Source organism: Kalmanozyma brasiliensis, assembly GCF_000497045.1.
Source record: "Kalmanozyma brasiliensis GHG001 unplaced genomic scaffold PSEUBRA_SCAF18, whole genome shotgun sequence".
NCBI lineage: Eukaryota > Fungi > Basidiomycota > Ustilaginomycetes > Ustilaginales > Kalmanozyma > Kalmanozyma brasiliensis.
Genome location: NW_015961957.1, coordinates 261,456 through 274,996, shown reverse-complemented (window position 1 = coordinate 274,996; position 13,541 = coordinate 261,456). Strand labels below are relative to the sequence as shown.

At 57.5% G+C, this 13,541-nt stretch overlaps 6 protein-coding genes across 6 annotated transcripts; 3 read left to right on the top strand and 3 right to left on the bottom strand.

Moving 5' to 3' along the window:
- Positions 1–8: 8 nt before the first annotated feature.
- Positions 9–1,082, bottom strand: PSEUBRA_002269 (DNA/RNA non-specific endonuclease; the record flags this gene model as incomplete). Its single annotated transcript, XM_016435428.1, has 1 exon — positions 9–1,082. The coding sequence occupies one exon, from the start codon at positions 1,080–1,082 to the stop codon at positions 9–11; it is 1,074 nt and encodes a 357-aa protein (XP_016293171.1).
- A 274-nt stretch (positions 1,083–1,356) lies between these two features.
- PSEUBRA_002268 (Dehydrogenase, E1 component) lies at positions 1,357–2,946 on the bottom strand (the record flags this gene model as incomplete). Its single annotated transcript, XM_016435427.1, has 3 exons — positions 1,357–1,479; positions 1,556–2,039; positions 2,114–2,946. 3 exons carry the CDS (start codon positions 2,944–2,946, stop codon positions 1,357–1,359), a joined length of 1,440 nt encoding a protein of 479 aa, XP_016293170.1.
- Positions 2,947–5,388: 2,442 nt separating this feature from the next.
- Positions 5,389–7,065, top strand: PSEUBRA_002267 (uncharacterized protein; the record flags this gene model as incomplete). Its single annotated transcript, XM_059464814.1, has 1 exon — positions 5,389–7,065. One exon carries the CDS (start codon positions 5,389–5,391, stop codon positions 7,063–7,065), a length of 1,677 nt encoding a protein of 558 aa, XP_059321252.1.
- A 501-nt stretch (positions 7,066–7,566) lies between these two features.
- PSEUBRA_002266 (Aminotransferase class-III) lies at positions 7,567–9,657 on the top strand (the record flags this gene model as incomplete). Its single annotated transcript, XM_059464813.1, has 1 exon — positions 7,567–9,657. The coding sequence occupies one exon, from the start codon at positions 7,567–7,569 to the stop codon at positions 9,655–9,657; it is 2,091 nt and encodes a 696-aa protein (XP_059321251.1).
- A 60-nt stretch (positions 9,658–9,717) lies between these two features.
- Positions 9,718–10,821, bottom strand: PSEUBRA_002265 (Oxidoreductase, N-terminal; the record flags this gene model as incomplete). The annotated part of the gene is made up of 1 exon (XM_016435422.1): positions 9,718–10,821. One exon carries the CDS (start codon positions 10,819–10,821, stop codon positions 9,718–9,720), a length of 1,104 nt encoding a protein of 367 aa, XP_016293168.1.
- Positions 10,822–11,474: 653 nt separating this feature from the next.
- On the top strand, positions 11,475–12,675 carry PSEUBRA_002264 (Pex19 protein; the record flags this gene model as incomplete). The annotated part of the gene is made up of 2 exons (XM_016435431.1): positions 11,475–11,562; positions 11,648–12,675. 2 exons carry the CDS (start codon positions 11,475–11,477, stop codon positions 12,673–12,675), a joined length of 1,116 nt encoding a protein of 371 aa, XP_016293167.1.
- Positions 12,676–13,541: the final 866 nt, after the last annotated feature.

The following is a 13,541-nucleotide window of genomic DNA, read 5'->3' as shown; positions in this document are numbered from 1 at the left end:
CTAGTAATCTACGACCTAGGCGCAGGCAGAGGCAGTGGCTTGGCTCCGGGCGCCGTCAACGTCCGACTCTTGTCACTGAAATCTCGGACAACAATCGAGCACTGCACCGTATCGCACAACCTCTTGGCGCTCGCCTTGACCGCCGGTGGGAACAGTGTCAGCCCCGCAGCCCTCTCCACCGTCTCCAATGGCACGGCAAAGCTCTCCAGCGGTGCCTCGTTTGGAATGATGCTGTTGGGCATAACGAACGCGCCCAGCGCCATCGTCCCCCCACCGAGTCCGACCTTGGCCAGTCCGCTCTTCCACTCGACTTTCGGTCCCGGTGCGCCATTCCCCTCGCGTGCTTGTTCAACTCCCAGAATGACCTTGGCAAAATGCGTCGGCACGGCAACATTAGGCGGAGAACCAATGACTTCGTAGCTCACTCTGAACTTCCCATCCACCCCCTGCCTCGGTAGGTACAGTGGAATGGTGAACACGTATAGATCGGCGAATCTGCCCGTCAACCTCCTCACAAAGTCCTCCGTATGCGCCCAGTAGTCGCGGTTCATCCCCGCCCCGACCTGGGGGGCGATGTTGGTGAGGAGAAACGTCTCGTCCATGGCTAGCTGGGAAGACTTGGCGTCGGCAGCGGGGACCATGTGTCCTCGATCGTAGCCCGAGCGGAAATAGTCGGCCATGCGCGCGCGGAAGAGTTCGGGAATGCGCAGGTCCTCGCGGAAGACAGAGTTGGAGCGATCGGGTTTGGTGCCGGGAGGACGTTGAAGGGAGGCGGAGGTGAGGTGTTCTGCTGTCCAGGAGGGGTGGCGCAGTCGACGGTCGTAGGATGAGACGTAGGCTGCGTGGCGGAGGAAGTCGGCGATCGGGCCTGGGTAGCCTGCGGGCCCGAGGGCGTCCGTTGAGGAGAGAGTGTAGAGGTCGGGCACGGAGGATGGGGTGGTGGTCGCAGCAGGACCAGCAGGCTGTTGCGTCGGGGTGACTGCAGAGGGGGCGGGCTTGTGCTTGCTCGAGAGAAGAACAGCCCCACCGGCACCAACGACCAGACCGCCGGCGAAGATACTTGCTTGCACCACGTACGACATTGTTGCCAGTCGAGCTGCTGTGGAAGGGATGAGCAGGTGGTGGCAAAGGAGAAGGGTGACGGAAGAAAGTCGCCGCACCTGTGCTGCTTCTTTTTTTCACCTTCCGCGTCACATTTTTTGCCTTTTCAGGGTCCAGCAAGACGGTCGAGACCAACACTCACACTCGATCGAGACAACCTCGAGCCCTCGCTCTTGTTCACGCTTCAACGAATGCTATGAGTGGAAGATGCTTTGCACGCGCTGTTCCGTCAGTGAGAGGATGCCTCGTTGGCTACTACTTCTTGATGCGGTACTGTTCCATGTCCTTTCCTGCGTTGGCGTGTTTGGCCATCTCCTTCGACCAGCCGGGTAACGAGCCGTACTTTTCCAGCAGCTCGGCGAGCTCAGCGCGTTGTTCCTGTAGCGTCAGTCAGAGTATGGACTGGTCAGCATGTATGTCAAAGATGAGCAAGAAACTGTCTGTGAGCACTCACCTTGAGATTGCCTGGCATCTCGCCTCGATATGTCCCCTCAAACAGACTGCTCAGCTGCGGCCTCTTCTTCTTCTCGGCCCTCCCCATCGCCTCGATGACCGTCTTGCGGTGTTGCACTTTGGTCTGCTCTTCCAGCTCGTCGTGCCACCACCCTCGGTCAGTGAGGAAATTGCGCATGCGGTGCAAGGGATTGTCCATCTGCTTCCAGCTTTCGACGGCTTGCTTGGAGCGGTAGGCGGATGAGTCGTCGGATGTCGAGTGGTGGCCGACTCGGTAGGTCATGGCTTCGATGAGCACAGGTCGCTGCTCGGACAATGCTTTGGCCTTGGCCGCTTGGACAGCGGAGCGGACGGCAAGGGCGTCGTTGCCGTCGACACGGATGGTGAGCATGCCATAGCCTGGGCCGCGGGAGGCGATACCGTCGCCGCGGAACTGCTCGGCCGCGGGTGTCGAGATGGCGTAGCCATTGTTGCGGACGAAGAAGCTGTCGAGGAGGCGAGAGCAGAGGTCAGTAACGTCGCTCTTTGTGAAAATTGAAAGGATAAGCTTACAACTCACATGACTGGGCTCTTTGTGGTACTGGCTAGGTTCATCCCAGCATGGAAGTCACCCTCGCTGGCCGCACCTTCGCCAAAGTAGCAAATGACGACATTGTTCTCTCTGCCCTTTGTCCTCTTGAGAGCGTATCCTGCACCCGCTGCCTGCGGGATCTGTGTCGCGAGCGGACTGCTGATGGTATGAAAGTGATGCTGCGTGCTACCGAAGTGGATGGGCATCTGCCTGCCCCCGCACAGGTCGTCCTCGGCTCCAAACACTTGCGACATGAAATGGTCGATGGAAAAGTCGCGCCACAGCAGCACGCCTGACTCTCGATACTGGGCAAACACCTCATCCTTCCCGTCGAGACCCGCTGCACTGCCAATGACAGCTCCTTCCTCGCCGTACGAGGTCATCATGAACGAGATTCGACCTTGACGTTGCGCGTTGTAGAGGATGACGTCGATCTGCGGGAGGAGCAGCATGGTGCGGTACATCTTGACGCCTTCGGCTTCGGTGATGTTGACCGTCTCGTCGGTGACGCCTGGTAGGAGGCGCCCGACACCATCCATGAGACGGTAGGTAGGGATGCCGCCTTTGGCATTCTTATTGCCCGAGAGTGTCTTAGGCCGAACGCTGTCGAAGAAGCTATCGTTGAGCGAAGTGAGGAAGACCGAGGAGGGATGACCGGGGAGATGGCCTTGTGGTTCGTCGCCGTCTTTGCGAAGTCGTGAGGATGATGCGAAGGTGCGGGTAGCAATGCAAGAGCTTCTCACCGCCGTCGGCTGGGCAGAGGCGCGGAGGTGCTGGGCCAACCGCAAGCGGCCCATCGAGGAGGTTGTCGACGACGCCATTTTTGCCAAATGCTACACTGCAGAGATGTAGCCAGACTGAGCAAGGACTCGAGAGCAGAGACGTATCGTGATGTAGAAGAGGATGAAAGGATCAAAGCGCCAAAGGTAGTTCAGTTCGATCGATGGGCATGCCCCTTGAGTGTGGGGTAGTTGAACCCCAGACTTGGCCTGTGTGTGTTCTCTGCTATCATAAAGCCGAGCCTCGAGCCTTGCCGTTCTTCGGTCTTGACGGCCGCTCCAGGGTCCAAATCGAGAATTCTGTAAGTTGTCAGAGTGATGAATCCAACATCTCAACTTTCGCAGACAAATCGCCCGTCCAGTCTCACCTCGCTTCGTTTGAACTCTTGCCAGCGAGCAAGCTGATGTCTCAGTTTATTATAGGCTGCGTTGTTAGCCACCTGATCGCCCCTCGAGACAATGGGAGGATTGCATGCTTCCACGTTGTCCTTCTTTTATGAGACGACGTCCGTTCGTATAGTCGTCTGCTGCGCAACACAGCAATCTTACATCGGATCGACACGGCATCGCAGTGACGATCTTGGCCGCAGCCGGATGCCCGCTCTTGAAGAGGAGCCTGAAAGGTGACTCATTTACACGGTCTCTCGGACACGCTGATCCGGAGCAGACGCGCGTTTTTGAGTGTGCAGCTGCAGGAGCTCGCTTCAAAAATCTAGACTCTCTCTCTCTCACGCGTGATCCATAACTTTGAGACTGATGCAAGGCAGGGTCTGATTGCCTTGGCGCGTGTCGAGGGGGACGGGCACAGGAGGACTGTCAAGGTTAATTTTCTCACGCTCCTGCTCCGCCATGCACACCGACTGTAACTTGCTCGCTGGCTGTTCTGTTCGCTGTGTGGCGTGCGCTGCTCGATTGTTCTTTCCTTCTTTCTCGCCGTGTTGGCCTTTGGACCCTCGAAAATTTCATGTGTTGCTATCCTCTGCGATACGATTAGCTCGACGAGCGGAGTGTGCTCCTTTGTTGGCCTTGTCGACGGGCTGCACATTCAAAATGCTTGCTTGGCGGCGGCGTATAGATAGGCGTGAATGGCAACAGAGCCAGCCGCGATCCATGCCTTTCCTGCATGCGATCAGGACAGAGACAATGAGGTCGAGAGATTTGTTTGCTCGCTCAGTCCTCTGCTTACTTCTTCATTGTGTTGGACCTTCGCCGGCGGATGCAGTCGAGGCCGCTCTTTTCTTGCTCATTGTCTGATCACGCATCAGCTGTTGAACGCCGCAGAGTTGATCGGAAGGGAGAGGCTTGTCATAGCAATCAACGGTCGGCGTCGAGGCTGAGTCGGGTCGAGGCTTGCTCCAATTATGTACTGTATTAGTCGATTCTCGCCTTTCTGCTGCCTCTCCAAATTTGTCATTTTGGCCCCTTCCCGCGCGCTTCAAAGCCTTGACTGACTGAGCTCTTTCATCCGCTGGTTGGTCGTCGTCGTCACCCCTCCTCACTACCATCAATCTCGTCCCCGTGCTTCCCCTTCCTCCCCCTTTCATCCCTACTTTCGTCTTCCTTCGTCTCGGCTGCCTCTCTTCATCCTTTCTAATTTTGGTCTCCCGTAGCTAGCCTCTTCTCACCCTCGGTCTTCGTCAACTCTTTTCTGATCCCAAACCTTCAGCTAGCCTCCTTCTCGGCTCATCTCTTTTCAACTCTCGACCTCTCTTCAGTCCGTTGACCTTCCCATCCTTCCAGCTTGCCGTCCGCAGCGCACTTCAAAAACGCAGAGTTCCCACCTTCGATTGCGTTGCGCCACCTCTTCTTACCATACCCGGCATCTATACGCTCCCATCTTCGCCCTTCTTGCTCTCTAACAAAGGCCGCTTGCCTCGCCAATTTCCTTCAAACCACATTAGCGCTCCATTCGCAGCTAGTTCTGCGCATCACTCCGGCTCACTTCTCTCGGTCGCCTTCCACGCCCCGTCGACTTCAACCCACCCTGCCGGTACTCAGCCCTGCATAGCAGCTTCATCTCCGACCGCCATTCAAACGTCAGTCTTGCAGCACAGCCTGTTCCACTGCCACGTATCCAATTCGCCCGTCTTGCGCTTTGCCAGCACTTCGACCTACTCTTCCCCACCGACGTCAACCAGGTCACGTCCGCCTCCGTGACACACCTGCATCAAAGTTCACCCCACTCTCATCTCCGCTGAGACCGTAAGTCTCTCCACCTCGAATCTCTCAATTCTCGAGGTCGCGTTGACCGCAGCCATAGCATCAAGACTCGCCACCCAGAAGCATACAATATAGCCCCGCCACCGTCGTCGGCTCAAACATACATATACCTGCCATACAAGCATCTCTCAACAGTACTGTGATCACGCCATCACTACTTGCTGGACCTGTACCACCAACGATCCCTCGATACCTGCGGCCAGGCGCCCATTCATACACCCGCTTTTGACTCGATTCCAAACGCCTCTCAAGCCTCTTGTCACGATGAACACTTCAAATCAGCAATACTACGGCGGCAACAACGCCTACCAGACCCGCTCCGATCTTCTTTCTGGTCTGCGCACCGAGGGTCTTGGCCTCGGTTCCGTCTTTTCCTCTCAGGCCAGCTCGCAGCAGTCCGCTGGCCGCAACCACGCCTCGTCCGGCTACCCGCAAACCGCCTACCCACAGCAACAGCAGCAGCAGCAGCAGCAATATCAGCAGCCGCAGAGCAATGCATACCGAACGCAAGACTCGCTTCGAGACATTTCTGCGCTGCAAGCCAGTCTTGAGGACCAGCTGACTGCCATGCGCCTGCAGTCCAACCCCTCCTATGGGCAGCACGATGCACAGCCCAACTACCAAGGCTACCACCATGGATTCGGCAACCAACAGCAGCAGCAATACGCTCACCAACAGCACCCGCACCAGCAGCAATACATGCAGATGCAGCTTCAGCAACAGCTTTCTCAGCAGCAGGCGGCAGTGCAGCAACAAAAGATGGAGCTGCTTCGCCTTCAAGCGCTTCAGAGACAGCAGCAGGAGCAGCAGCATCTGCAGTATGGTCAGCAACAGTACGGCCAGCAGCAGCTCGCGGCTCAGCAGCGTTTGCTTCTCTCCCAACTTCAAGGAGGCAACAGCGAATTAGACGGCGGATATTCCGCAGCCTCTTCTGCGCAGGAGCAGAGGCAGGCGGCTCAGGCTAGCATTCAGGCCAGTCTGCGACAGCGCCAGGTCCAGCAGCTGTACCAGACCATCGGTCTCGAGAGCGATACCTACCAAAACTACTCGCAACAGCCGGCCATGCAGCATCAGCAGCATCAGCAGCAATCGCAGCAACAGTTGCAGCTTCAGAACATCCTCAACCGCCACACTCGTAAGGTGAGCAGTGAAGGCCCGTCACCTTCCCGCACGCCTTTGGATCAGCGAAGCTGGCGAGGAGGTGCTGCTCCTAGTGACGACAGGCTTCCCACGCCTCCCGGACACCGTGGCAGCTCGCCTGCATCCAGCGTGCATTCTCGCAAGGCGATGCGACCTTCCTCAGGTACAGCCGAGAGCATCCAGTCGATGCGCTCCCGCACTGTCACCCCTTCCATCGTCATTGACGACAGTGCCTCGGAAGGCTCGCGAGCTCAGTCCGAAAGCGACCGCGTCGAAGGCGATCAAACGCCCGAGACGAGCGAAGAGGACCTTGAGATCAATTCGCCCTTTGTCAAGGCTTTGTCGAGCACGCCCACCCCGCAGAACTTGACGCTGCAAAGGCAAGGACTCAACAACGGTCGCTATGGCTCGCTAGGCCGAAGCGTCGCCAGCGCTCCCACTTCGACCAGCACAACGCCTCCTATCACTGCTCCCAAAGCGATCCCGCGTGCCATCCACCTGTCGGCAGCACCTCAGCATCGGGCATTCAAGACCAACGCCTCGTCGCCAGATGGCAGTCAGACGATCAACAACGCTGGTCTTACACTGCCACCCATCCAGCCGCGTCGCCAGCCCAAGGGACAGCCCAACGATTTTCAGAAAGTCAACTTCCAGGCTCGCATGAACAGCCGCCTGCGCAAGGACGCCATGTCCAAGCTCTGTGCCAGTCCGCGTGCAGCCAGCTTCGGCGGCAACGGCATGAGCTTCGGCGCTCGCTTGTCCAGCGCCGGCAGCAGCGTAGGTGTGCCTGCTGGGCCTTGATCTCCCTTCTCGCTGCGTAGTTTCTTCCTGTCTTCGAGTCAGTTCAGCGTTGGGTCTGCTTCGACGTTCTCATCATGGTAGCTCAATCACCCGCAACGAATCGATCTGTCAATCATGCTTCTATTCTCGCTGTGTGCGCTGGAATGTGACCGTGGAAAGGTCTTCCTGGCTTTCAGACTCGTCGCCTACTTCATGCAGGCAGTCAAGGCTACTGACCTCGTCGACGAACCTCCTCGCAGGTCCGCCAGAAAATAAATCTATAAAAGTTAAATTTTGTCGTTGTGACTCCACTTCTTCACGTCTTATCAAAGCCATACAGAGATTTCGAGTCGAGTTTCGATTCTTCTCACCATCACAGACTCACCACCACCATTACCGTACACCTCACCGTCTGTCGTCGAATGCGACAGTCTCTCGCGCTCAATCATACGACTTCGCCACCACACATCGTCTTCCCGTGAAGCCATCCCGCGCACAACAGCGTAGCTGTTCCACAGCATCATGGCCGCCACTCGTGTTGCACTTTCATCAGCGATGAGGCGACCTGCCTCGCTGTCTCTGGCAATTTCGCCAGCCCTTCGACAGCCTGTTCGTCTTCTTGCTACACACGCCGCCAACACCACAAAGAAGCCTTGCGCAGACTACATCTCGCTCTCTCATCCCGATGGTGACGCTTCCAAGGGATCAAAGCTCGCAGATACCCTCGAGCGCTTCTCGCACTCCGTCCTTGCCACCTACTCTCGCCCACAGCTCATCTTCACCCGCGGTAAAGGTCTTGACCTTTATGCATCTGTCGACCCCAACACCAATGGCGGCCACTCCGAACGAAAGTACCTCGACTTTTCCTCAGGTATTGCCGTCAACTCGTTGGGTCACGCTGATCCCAAGATCGCCGAGATCGCCGCCGATCAGAGTGCCAAGTTGGTCCACGCCAGCAACTTGTATCACAACGAATGGTCGGGGGAGCTCGCAGATAAGATGGTCAACTTGACCCATCAGCACGGTGGACTGGGCTTCGAGAAGGGCACCAAGCCACAGGAGAGTGGCACCGCCGGCTTGAAGGTTTTCCTGGCCAACTCTGGAACCGAAGCCAACGAGGCTGCGCTCAAGTTTGCCAGGAAAGCAGCAAAGAGTCACCCCTCCAAAGGCGGAAAGCAAAAGACTGGGCTTGTCAGCTTCACCAACGCTTTCCACGGCAGGACCATGGGTGCGCTCGCCATGACCCCCAACCCCAAGTACCAGGCTCCCTTTGCACCTTTGATTGGAGACGTTCGCACGGGCACGTACAACGACGTCGCCGGTGTCGAATCGCTCATCGACGAGACAGTTGCAGGTGTCATTGTCGAGCCTGTCCAGGGTGAGGGCGGTATCTACCCTGCATCGCTCGAGTTCCTCCAGGCGCTCAGGAAGAGGTGTGACGAGGTCGGCGCCATGCTCATCTATGACGAGATTCAGTGCGGTCTCTACCGTGCTGGTACCTTGTGGTGCCACAGCGACTACCCGACCTCGGCGCATCCCGATATGGTGACCATGGCCAAGCCGCTCGCTAACGGTTTCCCCATCGGTGCCGTGCTGATTCGCGACAAGGTTGCCAACCTCATTGCTGTCGGTGACCACGGCACCACGTTCGGTGGTGGACCGCTCACCAGCCGCATCGCTCATCACGTCCTCAGTCGTCTGTCGAGCCAGGAGTTGGGCGAGTCGATGAAGGAGTCGTCTCAGGCTCTGTTCAGCCGACTCAGCAACTTGGTCGCTATGTTCCCCGACCTGCTGCTCAACGACCCCGAGGCGGGCAAGCCCAGCCCCCGTGGCAAGGGCTTGATCGTGGGTGTCAGCACCAAAGATCCATCTCACGCCGGCAAGGTTGCGCAGCTGGCCCGTCAGCGCGGGCTGCTGATTCTCACGGCCGGTTCGGATACCATCAGGATTCTGCCCAGTCTGACGGTGACCAGGGAGCAGATCGACAAAGCGGTAGACATCATCGAGTCGTGCCTGCTTGTCGTGCGCGATGAGATGCAACGCTCGTCATCCGCCTCTACCTCTGCCTCTGCTTCGTCGTCGAGTGCTGGCGCTCAGCAGCAAGTTCGAGCGTTCTCCTCGTCTGCTCGATCCTCTGCCACCGTAACTACCACCGAGCAAGCGAGCGCGGACCAGATTCAGTCGCTCTACAAGGACTTCATCGCCCTTGCCCAGTCGTGGCCCAAAGACCCGCTCCGTCCCGAGATTGACTTTGGCGCCTCGATTACGGCCGCCGCGCAAACCGCCCTTCTTTCGGTTCAATCCCAAGCCGCGGTGCACCCGGAACAGGTCCACGCTGCCAAGCCTGGGGATCCTCTCCCTACCCCATTGCCAGGTACCAAGACGCTGACGACCGCCGAGCTCGAGTACGCACAGAAGAGTCTGGACCTGCTCACGGAGCTCAAGGAGGGCAAGGTGTCGATGAAGTACCCCCTGCCAGAGAGCATGTTGAAGCCCAAGGCGATGCCGGACTACTACGACCGATTGACGCGGAGCATCGATCGGGCGGTCAAGGGACAGGGTTCGAACATGAGCTTCAGCGACAAGATCAAGCGGTTCTTCGGTCGTGATTAGGTACTTTCTTAGGAATGTCTATACATTGGTATGCTTCGGTGAAACAAGTCTGAGTGAGGTTCAAGCATCGGAGCGGGTGGCCTCGAGCTTTTCAGGGTACCTAAAGTCGTTTGAGTATCGCACTTTGTCCATGATCTCCATGGTGATGGTGCTTTCAGCTAGGCTGCACCTTTCCTCTTCGAGCTTGCCATCCCTGAGGGCGCGAGCACAGGCGTCGGCTTCCCAAAACATGCCGTGTCCGGGAATGTCGAAGTCCTTCTTGTCCTCCTTGCCCGTGTACACACCCTCGCTGTCCTTCTCGTGGATCGTAAACGATGTTGGGCGGTAGGGAGCCCAGGGGACGCTGATGTCGGCTTTATCGCCCTGGATGAGCACGCAGTACTTGTCGCTGCAACGGATGGTCATGTTGGTGCTCGCAATACCTTGAGCGAGAGTCGGGCCGAAGTTCAAGATCATCGTTGTAAACTCGTCCACATTTGTGAGTGGAGTCTTGACGATGCTACCTACGACGCTTGGGGCGGTCTTGTTGTTCTTTGGATCAGCAAAGAGGGTGATCATCTGCCAAGTCAATGCGTAGATGCCCAAATCCAACAGGGCTCCACCACCCAAGTCGGGGTTGTACAAACGATGCTTGGGATCGGGGGCAAACTGATTGCCAAAGTCGCTAAACACCCGACGCACGTTGCCCAGGATCTTCTCTTCAAAGATCAACCGCTGCAGCTCGAGCACAAGCGGGAAGAATCGAATCCACACCGCTTCCATGAGGAAGAGCTTCTTTTCGCGGGCTACTTTGATCAGGTGTTTAGTTTGGGCAGCGTTGATCGTGAAGGGCTTTTCGCAGCACACGTGCTTGCCGGCTTCCAGGGCGAGAAGCGTGTTCTCGTAGTGGTGCGAGTGCGGGGTAGCCACGTAGATGATCGAGACGTTGGGGTCCGCGACTAGCTCTTCGTACGAGCCGTAGCCTTTGGCAGAGGAATCGGCCCCGACCTTCTTGAGGAACTCGGTGGCGCGCGAGGAGGAGGAGGAAGAGGCCGCAGCAACGATCGTGTGCTTGACATCGGAGACCGAGCGCGTGGAAGGGTCGATGAGCAGGTCCTTGGAGAACGTCTCGGCGATTCCACCGGTGGCGAGGATGCCCCACTTGCATTCGTAGACGGATGTCATTCTTGATACTGTTCTTTGGTAGATGTATCTGGTGGTGGTGTTGGTGGAGGAAACAGGCACGCTTGGAGGGAACGTATATGCGAATGCGGGTGGGGCATCAGCGGACGGACCACGCTCACTCACTCGCTACGACGGGGCAGCTCATTTGGGCCAACGACGTGGGGGAGGTCCTCGCGGTCTGCTTGGTTCATCCTGCGCACATCTCCGCCATCCAAGCACTTGCATTGCCGTCAGTGTTTGCTCGCCTTGCCTCGCAGCAGGTGGTGGGCATGACGTACTTGGCGCTGCGGTCAAGTCGCCGGTCTCGCTCCGATCCGCCGCCGAGCTTGATCTTCTTCGCCACCGCAGTCTAACATTGTTACTTTTCTTGGTTCGGAATAAAGGCCTAACAAAGTCGCAGAAATCCAGAGCAGCTGATTGGCCTCAGTGACCGGTTGAAAGGGACCGGTTGTCACGGGCGGTCTGCGCGAGTGCGATTGGTAACTGGGCGCACAGTCTTAAATTTGGCCCGGCCATTCCCCACATCCGCTCGCTCAGGTCGATTCACGATTCTTCTCATCCACCGACACAGCTTGCTTTCAAACGACCACCCAGCTCTAGCAATAAAAGAACGAGCAGGTCTTTCTCAAGGGCAAAAGGCAACCGCAGACACAATGTCAAGCAACACATCTTCTGCCGCGCAAAAGGCACCGCCAGCCTCAGCGCACGTCGACGACGCTGACGATCTGGACGATCTCGATGGTAAGCTCGAACAATCTATTGATACTCTCGCTATGCAGATGTAAGACGCTGACGCCCGCTCTTCCCTTGCTTTTGTACGATGCAGATGTATTGGACGAGTTCAACGCGCCTTCTAGCTCGGCGGCAGCTCCCATAGCTGCCGCAACGGAGTCGACAGCAAAGTCTTCAGCTCCGGCCGCTGCTCAACAGGACACCACAACAGGCGCAGCTGGTCTGGCCACAGAAGGCGAAGACGATGCAGGGCTGGACGATATGCTCTCGGAAGACTTTGCCAAGGAGCTGGCGCAAGGCATGCAGGCGTTGATGAAGGAGCTCGGTGGGCAAGCCAACGCCGACGGCGAAGGGCTCATGAGTGGCGCCGGGGCCGGCGCGGGAGCATCTGCAGGCGCAGCGGGCCAGGAGTTCAACGAACAGGAGCTGATGAAGCAGTTTGAAGCGATGATGGCCGGGTTTGGTGGTGGAGCTCCTGCCTCGTCGGACGCTGGTCCCTCGACTAGATCCGCCGCTGCTCCTGCCGCTTCAGCAAACCCGAGCAAGCCGGGCAACTTCAACGATGCGATCGCAGCGACCATGGCGAAGCTCAAAGAATCCGACACCTCTGCGACCGCCGATTCTGCTTCCGCCTCGAACCCCTTTGCCGGTCTCTCGGGCGCAGAAGGCGAGGAGATGGCGAAACTGCTCGCGGCTCTTGGGGGCAACGGCGATCTCTCCGGCCTCGACGGTGCAATGGACAACCCGGAACTCACCAAGATGCTCGAAGGCATGATGGACGAGCTCATGTCCCGAGACATCCTCTACGAACCGCTCAAGGAGCTACGTGACAAGTACCCCGCCTACCTCGCCGGCCCCGATTCGGCAGGCATCTCAGCCGAGGACAGGAAGCGCTACGAATTGCAGAGCAAGTACATCGACCAGATCGTCAAGATTTTCGATGAGCCTGGATACGATGCTAAGGACAAGGTCAAGGCGGAGCGCGTGCAGGAGCTCATGAACCAGATGCAGGACTGCGGCAGCCCGCCCAAGGAGATCGTAGGAGACATGCCCGCTGAATTGGAGAACCTGCCTGGATTTGGAGGAGGTGGTGCCGGTGGGGAGGAGTGCACCATTATGTAACACAGCCACTAGTTCAACCAATGCTTCAAGGCAGATAATGTGATTGATCTGATGCCCAACAGCGGCGTCACTGAGAGCGCAGTGAACATGCAAACCACACGATGTGGTGTAGACTGTCTAATAGAAGGCGTTGCGTGAAAGCCTTGGTGGGGAAACGCAGTTGAAATTCTCACGTGACCACCAACACGCGTTTTGGGAGACCAACACACGTCCCTTTTAGACGTTGCCATCCTTGGGTCGACGAAATTCAGGCAAGCGCAACCACATGCATGCCCTTACGCTGCAGGTGAGTTTGCTGCAAAGCATCAGGACCGGCCCTCGATGCCTCACTAGCTTGGCGCTGCGGTGGGCTCGAGGCTCGATCGAAGTCAAAGCCGCCGTAGCTGATGGTGAGCTTTCGAGCTTGTTCCAGTCGGTCGCTGCGGGTTCCCATCGATTGCTCTTCTTCACATCTTCGAAGACCATCGCAATGGATCAATCGAACATGTGAGAGCTCAATGGCTTGAAGCCTGGACTGATGAAGAGGACAGGCCGTCGAGATGGCGGCAGCTAACTGAATTCAAGCAGAATACAAATTTGGGCCCCTGAGAGACGCGTTACAATTTGAATCCGAGACACTTCTGTATTCGAGAGCGAGATCAACACCATACAAAACCTGCATCCTCGCTTTGCCCCTTTCTTTGCCCACTCTCGCTCGCACCTCTCCGTCCACTTCGGCCCGTCGATCTGGCTGTGAAACACGGCTGGGACTCCCACTCTGGCAAAGGGTCTCGGGACGCTTCCGCCTGCCGTGTGAGCCGTGAGAAAGCGTGGCAGCGTGTGACTGTAGATCGTGAGAACCCACTCGGAAGGGCCGCGCATCATGA